General features: G+C 45.6%; 1 protein-coding gene across 2 annotated transcripts in view; it reads right to left on the bottom strand.

Moving 5' to 3' along the window:
- Positions 1-1733: 1733 nt before the first annotated feature.
- Positions 1734-27121, bottom strand: part of EMB2369 (tRNA synthetase class I (I, L, M and V) family protein) — a 142406-nt gene continuing 117018 nt past the window's right edge. The window contains exons 16-20 of one of the 2 annotated variants that reach the window (XM_086518137.1): positions 15287-15459; positions 3423-3600; positions 3272-3349; positions 2879-3010; positions 1734-2809 (exon numbers count right to left, since the gene is read on the bottom strand). In XM_086518137.1, the coding sequence (XP_086374263.1) occupies positions 2591-2809; positions 2879-3010; positions 3272-3349; positions 3423-3600; positions 15287-15459 (780 nt within the window). In that variant the 3' untranslated portion in view covers positions 1734-2590. Of the gene's footprint in view, positions 2810-2878; positions 3011-3271; positions 3350-3422; positions 3611-15286; positions 15460-27121 lie in introns of those variants that run through there. The other variant, XM_086518138.1, reaches the window with a different exon arrangement.

Consider the following 27121-nt stretch of genomic DNA (forward strand, 5'->3'; position numbering starts at 1 on the left):
CCTACCTTGGGTGGTCTTTAGTGGACCAACATTTTCATTGATTAGAGCAGCAGACAATAGACTGACTAGAGCACATGCAACATTGGGTGGATTGTAGAGGATGTGTTCAGAGATTCAGTTTCAAGATCCTCGGACAAAGCTCTGCCTTTTTGACACTTTGGTGGCTTCCACATTGCTCTATGGAGTTCAGGTATGGGAGCCTTTATTGGACCACTACGGGAGGTCAGGTCGCATTGATGGATGGGGAGACATGGAGAAGCCTCTAGTCTCTATAATCTCCGGGCTTATTAGAGCCAAGGCTTCAGTACAACATGACATTATTCGAACAAAGCTAGTTGTCCCCCCCACTAGTAGTTGAGGCGCTTACCAGACCAGTCTCCTTTTTACACCACTTGTGGGACCTCCCTAGAGGCAGATATGCCCGCCTAGCACTTCAATCCTCTCAACATAAGCTTTGCACGGAGACACAACATGCTGGTATGGGGACAAGACATCATGGTTTTAGGTACATGGGTTCAGTATGGACAAATTTCCCCCCTTCTAGTACTCATTGGATGCACCCTCTCTGACTCTTACACAGTTCGAGATCACCAAGCTCATCCACAAAGACTTGCTTCAGCTAGATACTAAGAGGACTTAATACAACTGGCTCAAGAGTTGGGGCACGAAGATGGTTTTCTATAGAGAGCAACTTCTCCCGCTTACTGAGGATGGTTTTGTGACGAGGCCCATATACATGGACACCCACTTATCTCATTGGATACGATGTGCTATTGGCCAGATACACATCTTCACGCCGACTTTGGATTGAGATTGGTAGATAAAACGGAGTGCTAGTAGAGGCCAAGACATGTCCCCTATGTCACATGGAGCCTGAGACAGAGTTGCATTACACATGCCACTGCCCAATTTACTATGAGATACGAGGCCGCTTTCACTGCCTCATCAGAGGGGGCTTTGGACCACCCTCTAGAGTCAAGGGGTATGAGGACCAAAGATGTCTGGGCCTGTTCTTGCTCGAGCTACCCAGACATAGAGAGAACTTGATGAGAGGAGAGGCTAGCTCAAAGACGGATCACAAACTTCTTTAGAGTGGACATTGGGCAACCAGAGGTGCAACTACCACAACAAAGCTCACATTGTCCTCATGCTAAACATGTTGATCGATCGAGCGATCGAGCTAGGGATATCTAGACGCCCACAAGTACGGAGGACTACATAGCATCGACGGAGGCTGCATCAAAGGATTTGGATCACTTTGGCACAACATGCACCATGCCCAATCAAACTATTGACAATGGAGGAGATTGACGAGATCCGTCAATGATCGATGATGGATCTCCGATGATTTAGCTCTTTTGAGGATTGTGCATCCTGCTCATCTTTTATCAGCTCACACATTATATTCCCACACGCACACCCACATTGTGTTGTATTAGCCCCCACTCACTACTTTCAAACCCCCTCCCCCCCCCTTTCTCCGACCACTCATATCCTACACAGTCCAAGCTTAAGATTTTAGTTTTTCACTTTACTTCATTTTATTTTTATGCCCAGAATTTGTATTAGATCCACCAAGATTGTATTAGTTTGGCCTCAAAGGTCATTTTGGCCTTTTACCTTTTGAAGACGTTTAATATAACATTTCATTTCATTTCTCTCTCTCTCTCTCTCTCTCTCTCTCTCTCTCTCTCTCTCTCTCACACACACACACACACAGTCACACTTTGGCCTTTCGCTTATTACTGATCCATTCCATTTCTCTCTTGTGTGCTAGCACAAGCGTGAACATACTTCGAAAGATCCAAACATTGGCAGAGTACAAACTGTGGGGGAACAAGTTTTCCCCATACAAAGGAGGACAATGTATAAACAATACGGAGGGGATAATATAAATTGTAGATGGCTTGAATCACAGTACAAAATACACCACAAGAGAAAAGAGGCTCAATGAAATAAGGGATAAATTCCAAACTTAAATGGGTACATTTGCAATCTACTGCCGTAGGCTGATGTATCAGAACTTGTAGTGGAACATCCATTGCCTTTTCACCTGAGGATAATGTGCAGTAGGTGGTGGGTACCTCTAGATCGAGTATCTTCTCCTTGCTTCCTTCAATACACGAGCAGCTCATTCCTTGGAGAAAGAAAGAACTATGAGAAGCTGCCAATTCTTTTCTTCAATGGTCACTTGCGTGATTCGCATCCTTGTGCTCGTGCTCGTGCTCTTTGCAATATGGACACGGTGCAGAGTGCAAAGCGCATGCTTTTGTTGCCTTTGAGTAGGTTAGTCTCCTGAGCATAGTATCATCCCCAATACAATATGAGATCCTCGAAGAGGCATTGAATCTTCTTTTTGGTTTCCATTCGAATATCTTTGTTGCACACTTTGTAAGTCTTTAGAAAGGATAGTTTTGAGAAACGCTGTGGTCAATAGTGTACCATGATGATCATTACAGCCAAGTCCACTTGTGTGAGACCTGATTAGAAGCCATTCGTTATGCCCATATAAGGCTGTGTACATCCACCAAGTCGGACGAGGGTGCATACAATGAAATGCAGAGAGTGTGATTGGAACTTGACATAGGTTCTACTTAGGAATGATTAGATTCAGAATCTTCCCAGGAACAAAAATCTTCTTCACAATCTTCTTATCACCAATGTGTCTGCGTAACGCTTGATTTTTAAGAGCTGCTGTAACAACAGCACCTTCATCAGCCCCTGCTGGGATTTGAATGGTTCCTCTTGTCTTACCATTTACTTGTACTGCTACCGTGATTTCCGCTTCTATCAGGTAATCATCAATTGCCTGACAAAAGCAGCTTATAGTGAACTTTGACCATAGTAGTCGATAAAGAAGGAAAGAACGCTTGAGTACCTTTGGCCATGGCTCATATGCTAGCGTCTGAGGGTGCCCCATGCGTTGCCATAATTCTTCAGCGAGATGTGGGGCAAGAGGTGATAGTAATAAGACAAAACTCTCCAGAATAGCTCTTGGTCTATTGGTCCACTGCATGTCAACAACATGAATGGTTTAGACAGATATTTTTCCATAGTTCCTTCAGTTCAACATGTCATAGAACTGCTGAGCTCCCCATCTGGTTGCACATTTGACCACGTTAAGAAAACATTTTTATGAGATTAATACCCATGTCTGAAGTTAGTCACCTATTACTCAAATTCATGAAAGTTGCACACCCACCTACCTACCTAGAAATTAATCACAAATGCAAACACTTAAGCCACGAATCCCCAGAAGAGTAAGTAGGACCTTATTTGCGATATTAATGAACTCCATCATAGCTGCAATTGCTGTATTGAAGCGCATGCCTTCGATCTCCTCAGTTACCTATCATTACATGTGACATTATGGATTTGACTATAATTGCAGTTGTAAATCTTGAAGTATTCATGCAGTTCACCTTTTCAATGCACTGATGCAGTGCGCGAAGCTGTTCACGTGTGGGGTCATCATCTGTTACAACAGATCCTTCAGCAAAAGTACCTTGTATAGATGGCTGTCCAACGACAAGCCTCCATGCACGAGCTAAAAAGCGGTACACTCCCTCAACCCCATTAGTACTCCAAATTTTGGTGTCCCTGCAAGCAACTACAAGTATTGTTCAATTCACACTTTCTCATAATAGAACACCTTGTAAATGCTCATTTCCTCAATGCCCCTACTCACAATCCAAGTTCTGTATATTCTAGACTAAATTCACTGTGAATGCTCCATCCCCAACTTCCCCCTTGGCAATCCATATTCTCTATTTCATTTTTGTAATTGGCTAGTTCTCTCACTAGATAAAACCCACAGTCAATGCTCCCTTCCCCATTAACAATTCAAACGTTGTTCAATTTACAGTATCCCCATTAACAATTTACGTTGTTCTATTATGGTGTCGACCACAAGGGGAAGTAAAAACTCTTACACGAGATGCCCTTGGGTAGACAACGAGTAGCACCACAACTGCCTCAACTACTACCTCATCCCCCCCCCCCCGCAAACAACCTAAAGAGGTCCGGGCCATGAGCTTAGAGGACAGGTACAACCAAACACCTCACAGACCACAGCCTGCGTCGCTTGGAGGTTCAAGCATACAAGAAAACGCTCCCCAGACATCCCATCTGCGTCGTTCCCAGGTTTTCTGGCATACAAGGAAACGCTCCCCAGACATCCCATCTGCGTCTTTCCGAGGTTTAGACATTACCAAAACAACATTTCTCACTACTCCAAACGCGAGAAAAATTACAAATCATTGAATTGGCAAAACCAGAGTCAAACAGTTCAAATCGGCACTAAGACAGGTTTAAAACAGATACCATCCATTAGAACAAATTTCAAACAATACTTCCTCAAACAGCGTTCAAAAGTATCTAACTACAAAACAAATAGAAAAAGGTTACATTGACGTCGAGCCTCGCTCAGGACATGTAGTGAATGTATGCCCTATTTGAAAACATTCGAAGCATCTGCCTTCTTGAAATAGGGTTTTTCTGTTGATGCTGTGTCAGACGAGGCCTTTGAAGTTGGGTTTCACGAGACTCCCGATAATTTCTTCGTTGTTGCCTAGTGTTTTGCTTGGTGGCTGGAGTTGGTTATGTGGTAAACTCCAACTTTCCCTTCATCAATTAGTAGTCGACCGTGGCATGGTCCATAAGTTCTTGCATGGTTGAGACTTGTGTGGAAAGACAATATTCCTGCAATTGTGATGGTAGTCCAATGGTGTATCACTAGCACTAGTCCTCCAAGGAAATAAACTTAGAGAAGAGCACCAGCAGGTAGACGTCGAGAAACCTTTGGTTATAGTCGTCCATGGTCTTTATGGCAAGCATTTTCAAGTTGCCCAATTCTGCCAAGATCCGGACTTCAACGAGAGAAGTCATATAAATATGTGCAACTATTGCCTTGAAAGCTTTCCAACTCCTTCGAGCATGTGGTTGCGTCGCGATTGAACTCCACCACTGCATGGCATTATCTTTTGCTCGAAAAATCATGGATTCGTTTGTATAGTTCCCCAAAGCATAGATGTTGTCGAATTGATGTAGGAACTGCAATGCTTTCTTCCCATCTTTTATCCACAAACGGTGAGAAATTTGACTGTCGTGCTACCATCCTTGAAATCTTTCGGTTGGTTAGACGTGTACCCTAGGTACGGATTATAAGGGTATCCATATGGGCTCCAACCATTGTAGCCTGGTGGCGGTGGTGGTGGGGGCAACGATGGTGGCAAAGGCATTGCGCTGGATGAGGGTCAGATGGCTGCACCAGCCATCCGGACTTACTAGCCACTCCCACCCTTACTCCATCGTGCATCGGGTGCACTCCCGTCTTCAACGCTCTCTCCTACACGGCATAAGCCATAAGAACCCAAGCCATGGCATTCATGGATTCGGTAGAATACTTGCAGTTTCTCCTCGACGAGCTTCACGACATTCTTTCGTGGCATCCGCAACAAAATCTCCCGATTACATGTTACCCCCTCTGATGCCCTAGATGATATCTCCTCCTCCTCCGCCACCAGAAAGTACGAGAGCTTCAAACAGCAACCTTCCCAGCTGACTGTTCCGATCGGGAGAGTCTTCAGGAATATGGTGCATCCATCTCACCCTAATCTAGTGCAACTGCCTTTGCCACCGCCGTTGGCCCCACCTCTCCCGCCACCACCGCCACTAGGCTACAATGGTTGGAGCCCATATGGATACCCTTATTATTCGTACCTGGGATACGCGCCTAACCAACCGAAAGATTTCAAGGAGGGCCGCACAACAGTCAAATTTTTCAGCTTTTCCGGGATGAAAGATCAGAAGAAAGCATTGCAGTTTCTACAACAATTCAACAACATCTATGCTTTGGTACAGAAGAATCCAAGATCTCTTGAACAACAAGATTTCTTATAGATATTGCCATGCAGTGGTGGAGTTCAATCACAAAACAACCACATGCTCCAAGGACCTGGCAAGCTTTCAAGACAATATTTGCGTGTAGCTATATACCTTCTCCTTTTGAAGTTCGGACCTTGGCAGAATAGGGCAAATTGAAAATGCTTGCCTCAGAGACCATGGACGACTATAACCAAAGGTTTCTTGACGTCTATCTCCCGGTGTCCTTTAAGTTAATTTCCTGAAAGGACCGGTGCGAGAGATACACCATTGGACTACAATCACCATTGCAGGAATATTGTTTGTCCAAGCAAGTCTCAACTATGCAAGAGCTTATGGACCATGTTGCGGTCGGCTACAAATTGATGGAAGGTAAGCTACAGTTTACTACAAAAGTAACTCCGGCCAATAACAAGAATTCTCGACAACCACGAACAAATTCTCGAGATTCTCGTGAAAATCAACTGCAAAGGCCTAGTTTGACGCCTCATCAATGAGACACCTTATTACAAAAGGCCGATGTTTTGGATGCTTTCAAACACGGAATAACTATTTTGGTTGTCCCCAACGCATTGATAGACTAGCGGAGTCGACGCCCGCGCCGACGGTTGACCGAATCCAAGGACCATCTCCTGTCAAACGAGCTAAAGCGGCCATTGGACTTGTACCTGACATCTATGGCATGCACCTTGAGGGACAAATAAATTGTGTAGTGCATACGGCAAGTCAACGGTTTCAAAGACCTAATTTTCTTTGACCTAAGAGCTACCGAAAACTTCATCCATACAAAATTCCTAAAGCAAATGGACTTTCACTATGATCCATAGAGTGGCGAAATCGAAGCCGAATTAGCAATAAGTCAGACCCACAAGGTGGTACCTCTCATTGGTACTCTTCCAGTGACCATCCAAGGATACCACGGAAAAACCGATTTTCACATTATGAAGTTGGGCAACTGTGATGTTCTCTTAGGCATGCCTTGGCATCACAAGAATGACACGACACTCCAAATCTAACCGTACAATTATCATGATGTAGAAGGACAAGCTAGTTGTCCTCAAAGTTCAGCTGTCTGAACAAAAACCTGAATGGATTATCTAGTTGTTTTAATACTTTTAAACTCTGTTTGAGGAAGAAATGTTTGAAATTTGTTTCTGTTTTATACCTGTCTTTGTATCGATTTGAATTGTTTAACTCTGGTTTTAATACCGATTTCAATGATTGGTGATTTTACTCTCTGGTGGAGTAGTGAGAAATGATGTTTGAGAATGCTTGCTCATACTCATGGCCCGGATCCTTATGGTTATCTGCGGAGGGAGTAATGAATGTTTGAAAAGTGTTATTTTTACTCATGACCGCACCCTTGTGGTTATTTACATGGGGAGTATTGTTGTTGTTACTCATGGCCCAGACCTGGATGGTTATTTACAGGGAGGAGTACTAAGAAGTCTGCGCAGTGGTTACTCTCAGCACCTCCAAAGGATACAAGTTGCGATTTGGGGGGACGTTTGGTTATAAAAGGCCTCTATATCTCATGGTCCGAACCTTTTTAGGTTCTTTGCAAAAGGAGCGACGAGGGAGTCGTTGAAAAGCTCATGGCGCAAACTTTTTTTTTTTTTTTTTGGGGGGGGGGGGGGGAGTTCATCAGCGGCTTTATGTTTCTATGTCTTGTAACATGCATACGTGAGCATTGTGATGTGCCAACCATTGAATATTCCTTATTGGATGAGATTTTTCTGAGAAACCAACAACCCAGGATATCAAGGGCTCCACTCTAGAACGAGACTTCTTATTGGATGAGATTTTTCTGAGAAGCCAACGACCCAAGAAACCAAGAGCTCCGATTTGGAATAAGAAAATTGATTGTCTCTCGGATTGTCCCTCGCAATGTCTCTCAAAATGACCCTCCGAAATTTTAGAGCTACCTTGAGTTGTTTTGCAGATATGCTTAATCGCGAACGATTACTTTCTTTCAAGAAGGGAGGATGTCACAAACTGCTGACATGTCAAGCCACTGAAGAATGGAGCCAACCTGTAGATCCTGGCCGAGGGGCCTAAACCATAAGTGAAGAAGCAACAGAAGCAGCAACAGAAGTTTTTACCAACTTATAAAGTCTTGTTGAGTCGCATATTTTTAAAGAAGAGTTCCCACCAACTATGGGACCCCGTCTGATAAGACCGAAATGACCTAGAGAAATTAACCTAAAGCGGGACCAACACACACACACACACACACACACAAAGCGTGAAAGATGATGACGTGGTAACTGTACGGACGCTCGTGATTTGTGTGGGCAGTATCACGTGGCAAACAATACGGAATCCCGCAATTTACGCTAATATGTTGGCGTGGCAGGCAGTATGGAATCCCGCAATTTAAATTGGCAGGCTGACGTGGCACTTGTACGGATTTCCGTGATTTATGCTGGCTAGTTTTCAAAGCCAACTTTTGGGCTAGATGCTTTTGAGTTTAAAGCTTTTCATGTAATTGCTTTTTATAGGCCAAGGGCCTTTAAATGTGTGTAGAGGGCTTAGTCTTTGGCACTCTCCCGGGTGAAGGTGCAAAGCGCGAGCACCGAGCTAATTAATAAAAGGGTAAGTTTATGGTTTTTAATAAATGAGAGGGAAAAGCTAAAGACTAAAGTTAGATTAGCCCTTCCTCATTTAGTAAGTTGACTCTAGTCTTTGTTTACTAAGCTTGGCTAGGTTACATGTCCGAAGTAGCACACACTTGCTTTGTGTGAACTTCACAAGTGTGTGTGAGTGTGTGTGGTGTCTCCAATTGCCAAGAAGAGTCCCAAGGGCCCTTGGGGGAATGGGGTTTTGGGGGGGGGCAAGTTCTTCATGCATAGCAAGCTAGGACAAGTGTTAGAACATGCTTGGGTTCATTATGGGGTGTTCACACGTCATTGAACAAGATGCAAGCATTCCAATTCAAGATTAGTTGCACACTAGCATAAGCATAAAAAGGGGGGGGGGGGGGGGGGGGGCTTGTTGGATTTTTGATCCTCTCGCTCCTCTCACACTCTCTCTCAAGTGTCCAAGTTGGCAAAGCAATCTCTCTCTCTCTCTCTCTCTCTCTCTCTCTCTCTCTCTCTCTCTCTCTCTCTCTCTCTCTCTCGATCTCGATCTCTCGATAGATGTGCTATCGGCCAGATACGTATATCTTCACACCAGCTGCGGATCGAGACTGGGAGATACAACGGAGTACTAGCAGAGGCCAGGACATGCCCCCTGTGTGACATCGAGCCTGAGACAGAGTTGCACTACCCATGCCACTGCCCCGTCTACTACGAGATACGAGGCCGCTTCCATTGCTTGTTCAGAGAGGGCTTTGGACCATTCTCCAGAGTCATGCAGTACGAGGATCAGAGATGCTTGGGTTTGTTTTTGCTCGAGCTACGCAGACACAGAGAGAGCCTGATGAGAGGAGAGGCTAGCAAGTCCCAGAGATAGCTCACAGATTTCTTTAGAGCTGCCACCAGTGGACACCCGGAGGAGTTACTACCATAGCAGAGCTCGTCGTCTCACACCAGAGGCACACTGATCGACCGAGCGACTGAGCTGGGAAGATCCAGACGCCCACGACTGCGGAGGACTACACAGCATGGGCGGAGGTTGCATCAGAGGATTCGGATCACTTTGGCTCGACATGCACGACGCCCGGTCAGACTACTGCCATGGAGGAGATCGATGAGATCCTCCAGCGATCGATGCTGGATCTCTTGTGATCTAGCTATCCCAGCTAGCTGCTGTTCACACCTAGTAGTTTAGGATTCCATAGTATTTTATTGTGACATTTGTCATTTCATTTTTGTCATTTTGTCATCTTGTTACTCTGACTCTGACTTTGTATCAGATCCACCACATTGTAACTTTCTGGTCTCATAGGTCACTTTGGCCTTTTGAAGACGTTAATATAACATTTCATTTCTCTCATGGGAGCTCTAGAGACGGACTCTATGCTCAAGCTATTGGCTATGGATGCAAATCCAAACCAATGAAAGTTTCTTCTTCTCCATCTCTATTATTCTTTTACTAAGCTATGCTAAGCTTGCACATGAGCAAGCGTATATGGAGTATCAATTCTCTTGCTTGAAAAAATACTTCTTTTCACTCTCATCTTCCTCTTTCCCCATAGTTCCTTTCTTCCCGTTGTGGTGTTTAGAGTTTGGGAAGGAGGGCTATACCATGGAATCTTGAAGAGCACCATCTTCTTGATTGAAGCAAGGCTTTGCAAGAGCATAAATATGTATTGTAACAAAGCCGTCTTTTAAGAGCATTATAATACAAGTCTTTTTGAAAGGGGACCGGCTCCAAGCAAATCCGGTCCTCATCAAGTTGTCAATCTTAATTGGGTATTCTCTTTGAATTATGTGCATGATTATAGTGTTTTTTATGTGTAAAGAAATCGGTTGCTAGGGAAAGATGTTGTGATTAGCCGGCACAACATATAATCTCTTTGCTAATATTCTCTTAAAGAAAGCTCTCTCCTTTCATAGTTAACTTCCGCTGAACTTAAAAGTAAGTATTGGATTCTTTGACACGATATGCGGGACCGTAGCTCCCGTCTATATAGCAACACTACTCCTCTGGATTTAACCCTCTAGTGTCTTCTCCCCGTCCTGTTATCCATAAAAACCGCCTCCCACTAGTATTCCTTCACCTTTGGCAATCCTCGCTTCTGGCTTTGATGCCTATCAAGGAGCCAGATGTCAAATGCACATGTGCATAAAGTCAGTGTCTACTAAACTATTTTTTTCCTTTGTTTTGCAAACCTAATAAAGAATAATTACTCTTCATTTAAGAGGGTATGGCACAAAAGTGATGACATGACACATAACTCATTGAAAGAGAGAGAGAGAACATAGCCATAGTTAACACGAACGGGAAATCGGAATGCGGAACGAAAACAGCCACAAAATGCCATTCCTTGTTGTGGATACTCGCGTGTGAAACACGGAACGGGGATTTGGAACGAGAACCGCCACAAAATGCCATTCCCTGTTGCGGATACTCACGTTTAAAACACGGAATGGGGATTTGGAATGTCAACCGCCACAAAATACCATTCCCTATGTGGATACTCACGTTTGAAACACGGAACGGGGATTTGGAACGGGAACCAAGAATGGACCGGAGAATGGACACCTAAAAAACAACCATTCCTTTTAACTACGAACATAAGATGTAGGCGTGGCATTTCCGTATGTTGATGACATGGCAGGATGAAACTACACCGCAATTTACACGCCATGTGGCATCTTTTGATGTTTCTATTTCTAGGAGCTTTTTTGTCACATGACACATCCCAAACCTATGTGTCCGTGGACAAGCTACACCACAGCAGGGTTCAGTCAGTCTGATCAAGTTAGATTAGCAGTGATCTGGAACTTTTGTGAGTCTATTTGTAGACCGTGCATGCCCAGTCACTTAGCATAGATGCATATCCTCCGGTTGCACACAGCATGATCATCGGAATTCCCATCAGAATCCATTAGCATCAGTTAGGGAAATTTTCCAGTGCATTCAGCCTATTTTCCTATTTATTGGGATTTTCACTTATTATTTTTAAGTGACTTTCCAACAAAAGTAGGTAGGGCAATTTTGCTAAGTTAATATATAAGCAAACCAAAGTTCACACTTTCTGGCAGAAGAGGCAGCAGGAGCTTCCCGCTCAACAGGCAACTTCTCAGCAAGACCCTCTCCGTCCCGTCGGCGAGGCCACCCCCTCAAGACCAGCGTTTTCATCATAGGCCACTTCTCCATCTCTGGTGTTTTCCAGATCCAGCCATCGCCATCCATGTCCTCCATTGCCTGGCGTTTTTAACCCTCAGTAGCAGATCCAGCACCATAGCAGATCCAGCGTTTTTTCAGCCTCAGCAAAAACGCCAGCAAGCCAGATCCTTCCAGCGTTTTTGGTCAGCTTTAGGACCCTTTTCACACCAGCGTTTTCAGCATGGAGATGCCTGCATAACCAGCGTTTTTCCAGCCTGATACATCAGCTCTTGCAGCGTTTTCAGCAGGTGCAGATCTGCCCTAAAACGCAGCCAAGAAAATACAGCAGATCAGCGTTTTGTGTCTTCAGCAAGATCCCCGACGAAGCCTTCAAAATCAGCCCTTAAACATGCAAGAAAACAGTCATTTTCAGCCTTGAACAGTCCAAGAAATTCAGCATCAAGAAGATCCCAGATTTCAGCCCAAGTCGCCGTCGTCATCGGCATAGTCCCATTGCATCAGTCCATTGCATACGCATTGTACACCTTTTGTGCAATCAAGTAGACCACTCTCGCCAACGAGAGTGGGGCCTTCGGAGGAGGGTTTTACAACCCCTCGGTGTCGTATCTCTTCTCTCTCCTTCTCTCAGTCTCATTCATTTGCACGCACTAGATCCACTCACTTTGTTCGTGATCACCACACTCCATAAGATGGAAAGCTCTCTCTTTCCCTTAGAACTAAAAGGAACCTTGAGCAATAAAGATCACTAATCTTGAGAAAATACAACATTCATTCCGCTGCACCTAACATTTTTGGCTTGGCTATTTTGGAGCTTCCGGAGAGCAAGCTTTTTGTAACACTTGCTTTTGTCTAGGGGCCTTTAAAAATGTGACTTTGGAGAGGGTCTGGCAGATCGGTATGTGGACAAACAAAACAGAGCACACTCCCCCACAGTTGTACTCTGTTCTTATCAATACAGAAAGAAGTACCAAAAGGGGTGCCAGACTTTGGGACCATTGCATCTGGAAGCACAACTCCGTCGCGTCGTGTCGAGTTTTGAAGCGCGAGTAGTAAATTTTTTGTTTGGTTTGTGCAAGTTGCTAAGGATTGACCATCTTCTCAGCACCAAGCCGGTTAAATCAACTATTTCCCCATCCTCCTCTGTCTTGCTCCCGACTGACCTGTGTAAAGCGCATCCCTAGTCTTGGCGTATGTAGAGCTTTTAGGTGGGAAGCCACATACAGTAAACTGTGTCACTTGGGGATCCGATAGCCAACTTCTCACCCTAATATCTGGCCTCCACATCCCTACCCCCAACACACCTTTGGACTTGTAGTTCCCTCCAGAATAATAAGTTTTTCACAAGGGATCCTCAGGAGCAACCATGTCATTGTGTGATCCTCCTATAGAGGACTCCCATTGAAACCCTGCTCCTATGCTAGACTGTGTTATTGTTCCCATAATAAATATCCATCACATTTAGCTTGCATGCTCTCCTCATCCTTTCTTTGTCTAGTGTTGCATTGACCCATATGGTTTCATTTCAATGATGTTCTCCGTTCTTGCTTCACCTTCTTCTTGCCCACGCCTACCAAAACTTCAGTCAAAATATCACCCTTGCCTACTTGCCCTTTACCTCAATAATTACTAGATCTCAGAGGTGAGCAAAGGGAACGCCTTTGGCTCATTGTTCTTTAAGTACATCTATCACTATAAGGTAGCAAGAGAATAAAAAAGAGTATAATTACCTTCCTAAAGGCCAATAATAATTTTCTCTCCTCAAAGAATAAAAAACAGACCTAAAGCTAAAGCCTAATGATGGTCTATCTAAGGAAACATCATACTCCAAAAACAAACAAGAATTCACTTAAATCAGCTCTGTGTGATGTCACCCTCCTCAGAAGATGTATCTCTTAGTGGTTGAGATGCTATGGTACCCTCCTCCTATGGTGCTCAGGAATAGCCCTAATCCCAAGGAAATGGGGGTATCTGGGTCTCCTCTTGGGTGGGCGTGGTCATCTCGCTCAAATGAGCGCGAATGCATTATCACAAGTGACTCCTTTCAATGATGAAGGTTTTGATGGTGTATCCCCACTGACATCAGTAAAGCTCGTGGTACTCGCAGCAACACTCCTACACGGTCCTGAGGTGACAAGGAAATCCATAATCGTGGTCTGCCTAGGTGGGCCTGCTGGCTGATGAGATCTATTCTCTCGCAGAATGATTGCAGCAAGAGGAAAAACCCCAATCATCCCTGGTCCTCAAGCTGCATAACCGGTCTCAGAGGCCCAGAACCCTCTCGAGTCTCAATATAAATAGTCATACCTTCCCCTGATGTCGCTGGGCATTTACAAATATAGTGTTCCCTCCTTTATGTTGTGCAAAGTGTTTGTTTAGTGGGTAAACTCCAACTTGCTGTTGTCCTCTCGGGATGCAACATTTTATATGGCTCTTGCTTCTACTGTGTTGAGCCATACAAGACTGATTGGCATAGATTTCTGATTTACAGAGTGTCACAAGAGTACACTGTCTGTCAGCATTCCATTGCAGAGGAAATTCTGCATCTAAAGATAGGGTCTTTTGTAAACCAATACTGGTGCAAAATGCAACGGTTGTCTTCCACTTTCAGCATTTTGGGCTGATGCCTCAACTGACTCTCCACATTACATTCATTTTCAATCCCATTCTGAAGTGCGGAGTCGTTTCATCTGTTTGCAAAGTCTACTTCACTCAGACTGGCAAGCTTAACTTCCTTAAAAGACTAAGGTGTTTTTTTGGCATGCTATGGTGGGAGGGCTTGCATTGACAGCGAGTCTCTGCCCTCGTCATCTTTGCACGGGCATGTGTTTCTTTTGCAGCACATCAGAGAAGACAATCAGCATCCTTTCATCACTTGACCCCTTGCCAAGAAGACACGGGCCCCTATTGCCTCCATCTTTTTCATGTCGCTGGTGAGACTCGTTCATCTCATGACTTGGATTTTTGGAAAGCACTCTCATGCGAGCATTTTCATCACTTCTTCACATAATTTGATCACCAGGATTGCCTTTGTTTTTTTATGGTGCAGTTGGTGTTTAAAACCATGAATTTGGGATGAAATGCATTTTGCTATAGAATGTATCTTCAGTCACCACTGCTGGGGTCATTTCTGTAGGAAATGCACAAGTTTGAAAGGATGGCATCTTAGTGCCTGATTACCTAGTGTGACTTCTTTTGCCATCTTGACTACGGGCTTTTTATGTCCATGTCCAACCTATGTACTTATGTTTGATTGGTCGTTTAACCATGTACATTTCTTTTTGGTATTAACATGATCAAACATTACGGACAAAAGGAAGAGAGAGAATTAATTACTCACAAAAAGGCCTGGAAAGGAAGTGTAAATTCAGTTATTCCACACCTTTGGCACTAACCTTTTGCTGCCTTCTGTTAATTGTTAATGGCGCTCATTTACAGTCACATTATAAATTAGGTGTGTTTTCTTTTGAGCACAGGCAAAAGCATTTAACACATTAAGCAGATTTACTAGAAAAAAGTTGAAGATTTTGAAGAAAAATCACCGCCCTAGCAGCTATCAATACTCTTCCACAGATACAGTCAAGTCAAAATCATCTGTCTAAGAATTCCACTCCTCAACTTGACACCAGATTATAAAAAACAAGAAACAAATTGCTGAAGTACTTACCTCAATGGCCCCATGAACATCTCATACAACCGCAAAGAATCTGCTCCATACTCATTGACAACATCATCTGGGTTGATGACATTTCCCCTACTTTTACTCATCTTGTGGGCTCTCGCACACACTCTGATGCTGGGATTATCTTTCAACACATACGTCTCTCCAATCTTTTGAACCTGAATACAATCAAATAGCTTGGTAGGATCATGCTAAATGTTGACAAAACGGCATAAGTACTGAGATATCATTTTTTTTGGTTGATGCAATAGGTGCAAAACACGGCGCTCGCTGCTGCTCCCGCACGCCCCCCTCGCCTGCACCTGTCGCCCCCCTCACCATCGCTAGCTCTCCCTCCCCCGCCTTCACGCTGCGTGCCTACCCTGCCCCCCACCTGCCCTTGCTGCCTGCGTGCTGCTGTGCCTGGGGGCCCAGCCAGCGTCCTGCTCAGCCCGCTCCCCTGCTGCTCGCCATCGTCTACCCCCTCCGCCCCCCCCCCCCGCTGCCTATCTCACTGCCTGCAGCCAAGAACCCATTCCCCCCTCCCCGGTTTTGCTTGAAGGACTCGCCCTACTGCTCACTCGCGGTTTGGTGTGCTCTCTTTAGCAAGGCTTGGCCTTGCCTTCATTCCCTCCGCATTCCTGTTAGCAGCAGACATAGATGGAGGCTAATACTCCACCCTAGACGGACTCTCAAGAAGCCCCCTCGCCCGACCCTGCAGAGCCCACCATCCGACTTGCTCTCTCGCCAACAGAGCAAGCGAGCCTAGCCGCACAGTTGGAGCGCCTCCAAGTGACTTCCGTCGTCTACAAGATCATTGGCACCTGACCTAGCAGAGGAGAGGTGCGTGATCTTCACGTTCGCCTACTAGCCGAGGTGGGCGAGATTCTTGATGTTCAGTTTCTCGGGCGTGGCTAGTACCACGAGATGGCATCCAAGGTCATTACGATGAGCCCCCAAGCCATCCGAGCAATTCGTGCACACTTTCGACATTGGCGCCATGGTTTTGACACAGCTACTAACGTTCTTGTCGAGGAGGCAGACCTACCTATCTCAGTTTGCTTGCCCAGCCTGCAGAGGGAGTACCTTCCGCTCCTTTCCAAGATAGGCTCAGAGATTGGGACTGTCTTGGAGACACCTCGCACGACAGCCTCTGTAGCTGCCAAGGCGGCCGGCATCCCCACAATACGTGTTCTGGTTCGGGACACTCTCTCTCTCCCAAAGGTCATCCTACTGCCTCAGGTGAGTGGAGGTTGGTTTCGTCAGCATCGAGTATTTGGGCCTCCCAAATCTGTGTTTTATTTGTCGTCACATGGGCCATCTTGCGAAGGCCTGTCCACGGAGGAGACCTCAACCTACACCTCAGGCTCAGCCCTAGCCTTTAACGGCTGGCTAGCATAATCAGACAAAGTCACAGGGTATGCAGGCAGAGCCACCCTTCGAGCCTGTGGCTCAAGCGGAGGAGGGCTGACAATAGGTTTGTGTCGATGTCCTTTCTTGCGAACCCCCCTTCTCATGCACACGTCCCCCTTTGCAGCAGTTCCTCATGGACTGACGAGTTTCGACATTCATCCTCGTTGGGATTTCTTTGCCTATGACTTTACATGGTTTCTCAGCGACCCCTCACCAAACTTTGAGGCAGCTTGCTCCAGAGTTCATGTACTGTTCCTTGCAGCTAGAGGGATAGAGGCCTTGGCCCTGGACTCAAGGGTTGGCTTCTCCTTTCCCCTATGCAGCAGGGACTAGCCTCAGTGGACCTTAAACTCAGTGTTGGAGTGACTACAAGCACAGGCCCTCGAGTTCTCTCATCACATGGGAGACCTAGGGGTTATACTTGGTTCTAACTCTGTGGCCGTTGGCCAAGTTTTCAGTGACACCACCAGACTTGGCAGCAACAGTGAGAGCCTGAGAGGGAGAGGGAGAGAGAGAGGGGGGGAGGGGGAGTAGGAGCAGGGGGGAATAGGCAGGGCGCCGAGAGAGAGAGAGAGAGAGAGAGAGAGAGAGAGAGAGAGAGAGAGAGAGAGAGAGAGAGAGAGGAATGCAATGTTTTATTAAAGTCTTCAAAAGGCCAAAATGACCTATGAGACCAATCTGTTACGAAATGGTAAATCTAATACCATGCTTGGGTACAAAGGAACTAGAACAAAGATACTACTACTAGTATCCATCCTTATCTGCACTTTGATTGTCGAGAGAGTATGGGTCGAATCCTCTACTGTAGTCTCCGTCAATCTGTGTAGCCCCTCTCCTCAATCGTGGCCGTCTGGATCCCCTAGCTCTAGTGCTCGGTCGATGAGAGTGTCAGTAGTGGTCGAATGAGTGCGGGCCAGGCGCTGCAGTGATGGCTGCTTCTCTGGCTGTCCCATATCTAGTGAAAAGAAATCTCTAATCTATCTCTGGGATTGTCTCTCTCTATCTCTCCCCAGTAAAGTGTCTTTATATTAGTGTAACTCAAGTAGATATAGCCCAAGACATCTATGATCCTCATAACTCATGACCCTAGAGAAAGGACTGAAACCCTCTCTGAATAAGTAGTGGAAACGGCCCCGTATCTCATAGAACACTGTGCAATGACATAGGTAATGTAGCTCTGTCTCTGGCTCTAGCTAGCATAAACACCATATCCTGTTGTGTCTCCTGGTATACCTCTAAATCTACTAGTCTCAATCTCCAGCTGATGTGAGGATGTGCGTATCTGACCAATGGCACACCGCAAACCATGAGACATATGTGTGCCCATGTAGCTAGGTCAAATCACAAACCCATCTCCTGTGAGGTGGAGAAGATGCTCTCTATAGCAAGCCATCTTCGTGCCCAACTCTTGTGGTGGCTCGATCCATGTCCTCCTAGTATCCAGCTGGATCAGGTCCTGATGAATGAGTCTAGTAATCTCCACCCGTGTATGAGACATCGAGGGTGCCTGAACAGAGTACTCGAAAGGAGGCAGCCTGTCCATGGTGAAGCCATGCATATGAAACCATGAGCAGCATGAAGTGTCCCCCTCAAGAGCTAACTGTCTGGAAGGCTCAAGGGCCAGTCTAGCATATCAATCTCTAGTAGTATCCCACAAGCGGTGCACAAAGCAGACTGACCTGGTAAGGGCCATAGGAGGGGCAGCTAGCTCTGCTCGAATGATAGCGTGGGGTACGGAGGCCTTGGCTCCTATAGTCACAAACTGGTGATGTGGCTGCCCAGTACACACACACATACTCTCGACCCCCGAAATGCAGGCTGTATCCTGACGTGCCACTGCCGTACGGACCTCGGACCTCCGAAATCTGCGGTGCGTTTGCGGCGGGAAAAGCGGACAGGCAACCACATGGCAGCACGTACGGACGACAGTTTTTGAGCCACCTTTTGGCTACGCAATGGCTATGCAAGGAGAAAGAGGTAGAGCTTTTGGGAATTGCTTTCATTCCCTAATGAGGGCTTGTGAGAGGAAAATTGAAGATAATTTATTTTGAAAGCTTTTGATTTACAATCTTTTGGGGCTTTGCTTTTGGGCATCCCTTGTAACCTTTAAATAAGTGGGCAAGCCTCCCACTTCTCAGAGCATTTGGACGTAGAGTCTGAGAGTGAGAGCCTCCCACTCCCTTGTACTTTGAGTTGCAGATTAATACAAAAAGAAATACTGAAAGGGGCGCCAGTCTTTGGGGCCAACATCTCTAGGCACGGAACTCCGCCAGGCCAATGCCGAATCAATTGTGAACTATGAACTGTTTTGAAGTGAATTCTTGTGGTGTCGTAGTAGATTCTCGACTTGGAGTGTCCAAGTCTGTTACAGTGGTATCAGAGCGCGGCCGATTTCTCTTCTAGAGGGAAATCCGATCCTTCTTACGCGGCACTTATGGCTTCAGACAGAGATCAGTCAACTTCCCCTGCATCCGGAGATGCGGGAAGAGATCACGAAGAAGATTCACGCGAGGAGTACGGCCCGCCTCGGCCTACTCCGGCGGAGCTTGAAGAGATGGAGCGTCGACGATTGATCGACAACGTAGGCAAGATGATGTTAAATTTTGCGAAGGACCCGAAATTTGCAAAATGTATGACCAGACCTCCTTCGACGAGGTGTATGCACAATGGCAGCAAACCACAGCGCCACCCCCCAAACCAGTACTCAAGAAACCTACTCCAAGGATGTTTACTGAGCAAGAATTAGAAGAGGTGGTTGATGCACGGATTTCTCAGCTTTTTGACGCGCAGAACAAAATTGAAAAGCACGACAGAAAGCAAAAGAAAGGAACTGACTTCCCGGGTTATTTAGGTTGTGAATCTACTTTTGCCTCGGCAAGAAATCAGAAGAAGCGTGTGCAGTTTGAAGGATTACCTAGTTCTTCTTCTTCTTCTTCGAGTTCTTCTAGCTCTTTCGATTCGAGCGAACAAGACAGAAAAGGAAAAAAGCGAAGCAAAAAGCAAAGCTTCGGAAAGGGCAAGAAAAAGGCTAAGAAGTCTAAATCTTGCCCAGGTTCGGACAATTCTACAAAGGACTTGAATTCGGACTCCGATGACCGCAGATTTTATGCAAGGAAGAAGAATTTTTACAAAGCCAATCAATACGACTTTCTAAAAGATAAAAGCGAGAAAGTCCAAGAGTTCAAAGAGGGTGGGCAGTCAATTAAATTTGACACGTTTTCTGGTTTTCGAGATGCTTCGAAGGCTTTGGCCTTCATACAACAGTTTGACATAGCTTTCTCTGGAGGGCGTTACTCAGAGCACTCCAAGATTCGGAGGGCTACTTCTTACTTTAGGGGAAATGTTGAAACTTGGTGGTCCACGCTTCTATTGAACAAGAAAGCGCCAGTTAAATGGCTGAAATTTGAAAGGCTTTTTATTTTTTCCTGGTTGACTTGGGAGTACGAACGTGACATACGAACTGCTTGGAACCATCTTCGGAAGACTAGAGAGATTCTTTGGACGCACATTGCGAGAGATTTTGCAGCTCTTTTCTACTAGCCTCTTCATTTAAGAAGATCTCGTTCAAAGAACAGATTGAGCAGTTTACCTTGGGACTTCCTACAGAGATCCGAGATCACTACTTAAAACAAAAGTCACATTCCATTCAGGAACTGATGTGTCATGCAAAACAGGGTTTTGCCATTCATTTAGGCAATTTGACCTACCCCACAGATGAGATCATGACGCAAAGAACCGAACAGACTTCTAATAATGAAAGAAGAAAGAAGAAGAGTAACCCAAAACAGAAAGAAAAGGATGCACGACCTACCAGCTCACTCTTTGAGAGAGGGTCCGCTATATTAAAGAGGGGAAATGCTTTGAATACGGGGAAAGAGGGCATATCTTTGCGAAGTGCCCTAAAAAGGCACCGAATGAACAGGATGAAGAAAGGCCAGAGAGTTCGAAAGCAACTGAGGAACCTGGCAGAAAAGGCAGATGAAAGCAGAACTGGTACCACATTGCGTGGGGCCCGAACCGAACCGAACCAAATGAATGAAAGTATAAAACTTTGCCACTTTTAGGGCAAAGTGAAAGATCAGGAAGCCCTCTTTTTCTTTGATGAAGGAGCCAAGGCCAACTGCTTTTGGCAACTCGATTTGAAATTACGCCCGACAGGTAGAGGCCACTGGTGGAGATAGTTCTAGCGGCACCCAAACGAGATGTTGCTATTACACCGATCATTGGCAAACTTCGTTTGCAATGTCCGGGGTGATTAGGGCACGAGGATTTCTACGTAATTCGCTTGGGAGGTTGTGACGTCCTACTCAAAATCCTGTGGTTGACTATCGGGCCGAGAAAGCGACTTTGACTAATTAAGGGCACAAACATTGTACTTGATAAAATTCATTTCTTTACTTTCTAGAAAGGACTGAATGATGATTGAAGGTCGAATATGTTTTGACCTCGAAAAAGAACGCCAAGATTTTCTCCACACTCATGCCGATTGCTTTTCAAAGGGCCTGCCAGGCGAGTTGCCACTAGCTCGTCCTGAGGATCATACCATTGATCTGAAACCTGGAACCACACCACCGAATCGGCCACCTTACCATGTGATTGGCCCGATTTAAAGAATGTCCATGAAGTTGGAAGCTTCTTGGACTTATATTCTTACTACCGACGGTTCATCAGAAAGTTTGCAGAGGTTGCTTACCCTTCTGCATTTGTTGACATAGAAAGGAGTGAGGACCCACAGAGGTGACTGCCTTTCAAAATTTGAAACGGAATTTGACTATAGGAGCAGTTTTGACTTTGCCGGATTTGCAGAAGTCGTTTCAAGTATAGTGTGATACTTGTGGTCGTAGTCTGGATGCGGTCTTAATGCATGAAGGCCATGTCATTGTCTATGAGAGCCGATTGTTCTCAAGGCCGGAATTGAGAGCACAAATTTATGAGACAGAGCTTTTGGCGGTTATCCATGCTCTTACTGAGCACAAACTTATGAGACAGAGCTTTTGGCGGTTATCCATGCTCTTACTCACTGGCGACATTACCTACTCGGAGCGGATTTTGACTGTCTTTACAGATCATCAGAGTTTACGCTACTTGTCACCGAAACAGCTATTGGAAAAGCAGATGTGGTGGCGAACATCTTGTCACAATTTCACTTCCAGATTGTCCATGTGCAAGGACAAAAGAATTTGGTGGCGGATGCTTTGTCTCAGAAGCCATTGATTATGGCTATTTCCACGATACATCATAAGAGCTTCGAGGATATGATCGATCAATATGCCACGGATACAAATTTCACTCGGATACGAAATGGGGAGATAGTAGTGGGATATTCCATTCGGGATGGCTACTTGATGAGGAAAACCATGTTGTGCGTTACACAACCGTTGAGGGCAAAGGTCTTGACCGAATGCCACTGTCCACCTTTTACGGGTCACCGACATTGCTACCACCTTGAAAGGGGTAGAGAGATACTTCCTTTGGCCGAGACTCAAGAAAGATGTGGACGAGTTTGTGCGCAATTGCTTGGTATGCCAGAAGGTCAAGTTTGACAGGCATAAAGCACAGGGGTTGTTACAACCTTTGCCCATAACCACCCGCCCCTGGGAAAGTATTGCAATGGATTTCATTTTGATCTCCCAAGAACACAGAGTGGTCAGGATGGTATCTCGACTGTTATTAACACGTTTAGCAAGCAAGCTCATTTCATTCCAGTGAAGAAAACAGTCAAGCCGGATCACTTACGAGACTATTTGTTACCCACATCTTCAGGTTACATAGCATGCCCGAGACGATTGTCTTCGACAGGGACCCCATATTTACGAGTTTGTTTTGAAAGGCTATTTGGGAGAACATTGGCACGCGGTTGCAGTTCTCGTCAACTTTCAACCCACAGACTGACGAGCAATCTAAGATTGCCAATTCAGTGGTACTAGATTTATTGAAGTCTAATATCTCGGATCAAAAGACTCAATGGGAAAAGTATTTACCTTTGGTGGAATTTGCCTACAATAACACAATACACTCTTCGACGGAGAAGGCGCCATTTGAGATTATTGAAGGTGCTACGAAGGTTCCACCCTTCCTAAGCACGAAAGATAAGATTTTTGAAGCCGATGAGCATACGCGCGACTTGGACAAAGCTTTTGCCAAGGTCCGCGAGGCTTTGTAAAAAATCTCAAGAAAGACAGAAAAAGGCAGCAGATCGCCATCGTCGCGATTTGAAATTGAAGGAGAACGATTGGTTGCTCTTACATTTTGAGAAGGCACACCTGAGAAAGAAAAAGGGAAAGGAGAGGCTTTTTCCAAAGCTTAATATGCGATACTACAGACCTTTCTAGATCTCCGTAAAGATAAATGATGTCTCTTTTAGACTGAAGCTGCCCAATACTTGGAGAATTCACAATGTTTTTCATGTGAGTCTCTTGAAGCCTTTTGAAGGTGATGTGCCAAATGATGGGGAGCTAGATGAGCAACCCGAATTGGAGGAAAATGAGCAGATACTCGTTCCCTCCTTAATGATGGCTCTAAGTGTCAGAGTATGATCAAGAGTGGAGAAACCCCTCCTAAAACCGGCCTGGCCCTATGCTCGTAGACCCTCACCCTCTGCCCAATTACTCAACTGCTGCTCAAGAATGGATGCATACAATCGTGCCAATATGTGCCCAACCATAATAGTGCGGTAATTCCCAGGCTCTGTAGGATCACCTGCCTTGAAGATAGGCACAATAGTAGACAAACTCCAAGTCTCAGGTAACCCCTCACACATGGCACAATTGAACAACACTGCAAGAACCTCTACTAGCATATCGCTAGCATGTATAAAGTGCTCTGCTACTAGACCATCATGATCATATGCCCTGCCAATCCTCATCTTGTCAATGGCTCTCTTTACCATCTTAGTGGTAAAGAAGGTGCTGGTAGGTGGACATGGCTCTGTAGGATCTGGAAGGTGGTCCTGTCCAGGAACTGTATATAACGATGTCGCATACTGGCCTGACACATGAGGAGAAGTAATCACTCGGGGAGGGGAGTGCTCATGAAAGAATCGTCATGCCTCTCATGAGTCTCTACACAAGAATAAATGATACAAGTCTCGCTCCATCTGGGCCAAATAAGCTCGTTTTTTCCGTCGCACAAGGCGACAGGAAGCAATGCGAGACTGTCTATAAGTGATGACACTCCTCATCACACCAACTATTCTGGGGCATGCTGCCAAAATGTCGCCTCCGACCTGGCTGAGTGTGTGGGTATGCCTCTGATGCTGCACCATGCACTGTCTTAGACAGTTAAGTAGTGCACTCCTCCACTAAGAGACCAGGACTAGCTGTGCATAGATGGCTATAGATCTCCTTTGTATAAACAGAGCCAGTCTCTGGTGTAAATCAGATATCCCCTCCGGAGTGCGTACATGTCCCATCACTAATTTATATATATTATAGAGCCATAATCCACCAAATCAACACTATGGGCACCCCCATCTTCTGCAGTCTACGCATCAATCGAGCTCTAGGTACCATGTCAAATGCTTTGCGGAAATCCACAAAGCTACAATAAATCCGTCTCCCATGTGACATGCCCTCCTCAATGATGGCTTTGAGTGTCAGAATATGATCAAGAGTGGAGAAACAGGCCTGACCCTTTTCTCGTACACCCTCACCCTCTACCCAATTACTCAAATAATGCTCAAGAATGGATGTATACAACCGTGCCAATGTGCGCCCAACCATAATAATGCAGTAATTCCCATGCTCTCTAGGATCGCCTGCTTTCAGGAGAGGCACAATAGTAGACAACCTCCAAGTCTCAGGTAACCCCTCACATATGGCACGATTGAACAACACTGCAAGAACCTCTACCAGCATATCTCTAACATGTATAGAGTGCTTTGCTACTAGGCTAATCATATGCCCTACTGGTCCTCATCCTGTCAATGGCTCTCTTTACCATCTCAGTGGTAAAGAAGGTGCTGGTAGGTGGGCATGGGTCTGTAGGATCTGGCAGTGGGTCATGTCAGGAACCGTATATAACGATGAGGCATATTGGCCCCACACATCAGCAGAAGTAATCACTTGGGGGGGGGGGGGGGGAGAGCTCATGAAAGAATCGCCATACCTCTCCTAAGTCTCTACTCAAGAATAGTTGACACAAGTCTTGCTCCATCTCGGCCAAGTAAGCTCGTTTCTTCCGTCGCACAAGGCGATGGGAAGCAATCCGAGATTGTCTATAAGTGATGACTCCTAAAAGAAGATCCCTCTGAAGCTGGGCTCTCATCTCTCTGCACTCCTCATCGTACCAACTATTATGGGGCATGCTCCCATAATGTCGCCTCCAACCCGGCTAAGTGTGTGGGTATGCCTTTGATACTGCACCATGCAATGTCTCAGTCAGTAAAGTGGTGTACTCCTCCACTGAGAGGCCAGGACAAGCTATGCATAGACGGCTATAGATCTCCTGTGCCATAATATAGTCCATTGTACTGGCCTCGTGTCTGTATGGCAAACATGTGAAACCATCTGTTACAGTAAATCGTTGTAAGCCATACTCTGTCATGTGAACATCTGTCAAGCCCCAACTCACTGACATCCGGCTCTCTAAGCATCTCATATGGAGTGTCCTACAAGACTGTCTGAGAGTTGCCAGCTGTTCGGGCATTGAAGTCCCCTAGGAGGATGATATCACCATCCCTAAAAACCTCCCATATAGCATAATCTAGAATAGAGAAAGGCAACTGTCCTATTAATGTAGCATATACTGACGTACTTGGGGGGGAAGTAACATATGGCAATGTATAGAAATCGGCTTGTGTCAGCTCTCAGCCTCACCCACATGTATCTAGCATGATCATCTCTCCATACAATATGTAGTAGTGGCCGTAACTCCTCCCTAAATAGCAGTGCTCCTCCTCCTGAACCTCTACTCCCATACTCAGATCTCGCGACTGTCATGTGGAATGTCTCCCATTTGTATCCAGGGGCTTGATGAGTCTCTGAAAAGAAAACAATGTCCCTGTCTCTGAAATTGTCCTCAAAGGCTCCAACGTCTAACCTCATAGATCCATTACAATTCCAAGTAGCCATCTTCAGTGTGGTCCCATAGATCTCACACCGTCATATAGAGCGCCGCTCTACAATCACCACCTAACCATCTTTGTAAAAGGCCATCTTTCCCTTCTCCCTTGCCGCCGTAATCTCTAGCATTACCTCTCTCATATGCGCAAGCTGTGAGAGAATGAGATCATCACCGAGGAAAATACCTGTCTTCATGAGAGTAGGCCACTTTCTCAAGAATTCCTTCTTCTCTTCCAAGGAGGGGAAGCGTAGTATGAGAGCTCTCCCTTTTGAAGATTCTCCCGGACCATCACTCTTCTTGCCCACTCTCCATGCCTTTCTGTGTGAAGGGTTGTCCAGCCCCATCATGGATGTGAGGCTTGTGACCTCTTTTTCCACATTGTTTTTGTCCTTCAGGCCAGTTACCCTCACAAGTTACCCTCCTTCTTTGTTCCTCTTCGAAGGTCATGTTAATAAGAGAAGGTGTACAAGGAGCTTCCTTACCTTTCCCTTTCTTGGCAACCTCAACACATTTTTTGGCCTCCTCTACTTTCTTTTGTGTTGCGGAGATGACGGCGGCCCATGACTTCTTCTCCTCACCTTCCTTGATAACCCGTATTTCTTCTCTCATGGTATACAATTCTTCCATCATGGATGGTTAAGTTTCCCCTTCTTCGCGCCGCCCACTTTTTTGTTGTAGATTTTGGATGATGGAATCTTGGATGACCACTTTCTCCTCGAGCGAAGCGATCCTCCTACACATGCCATCTCTTTCTTTGGTTCATCTTTCAAAAATAGTACTCCTCTCCTTCCTCCACTCTTCCACTTCGTTTCTCCATTCTCCCATTTCGTTCTCTATTGCCAAGATCCTCTTCCGTGTTCGCATGAAAGAGGCTTTGTGGATGGCCCGCGAGCGCTGCGTCTTCTTACACGTGGGGGAAGTCGTTGGCACTTTGCCAATGCTACAAAAAGACTAGAACAAAAATACTACTACTACCACTACTAGAGAGAGAGAGAGATGTGAAATGAAATGAAATGTTATATTAACGTCACCTATGAGACCAAACTGTTACAAAATTGTGAATCTGATACCATGTCTGGCTACAAAAAGACTAGAACAAAAATACTACTACTACTAGAATACATCCTCATCTGCACTTTGGATGTCGCGAGAGTATGGCTCGAATCCTCTGCTGAAGTCTCCGTCGATGCTGTGTAGCCCCTCTCCACAATCGTGGCCGTCTGGATCTCTGTACCTCCGCTGCTCGGTCAATGAGAGTGCTGGTAGTGGTCGAATGAGTGTGGGCGGAGCTCTGCAATGATTGCTGCTCCTCTGGCTATCCCATATCTAGTGAAAGAAATCTGTAATCCAGCTCTCGGACTGTCT

The sequence above is a fragment of the Adiantum capillus-veneris genome, chromosome 8 (assembly GCF_014529385.1).
Source record: "Adiantum capillus-veneris isolate H3 chromosome 8, ASM1452938v2, whole genome shotgun sequence".
NCBI classification, from domain to species: domain Eukaryota; kingdom Viridiplantae; phylum Streptophyta; class Polypodiopsida; order Polypodiales; family Pteridaceae; genus Adiantum; species Adiantum capillus-veneris.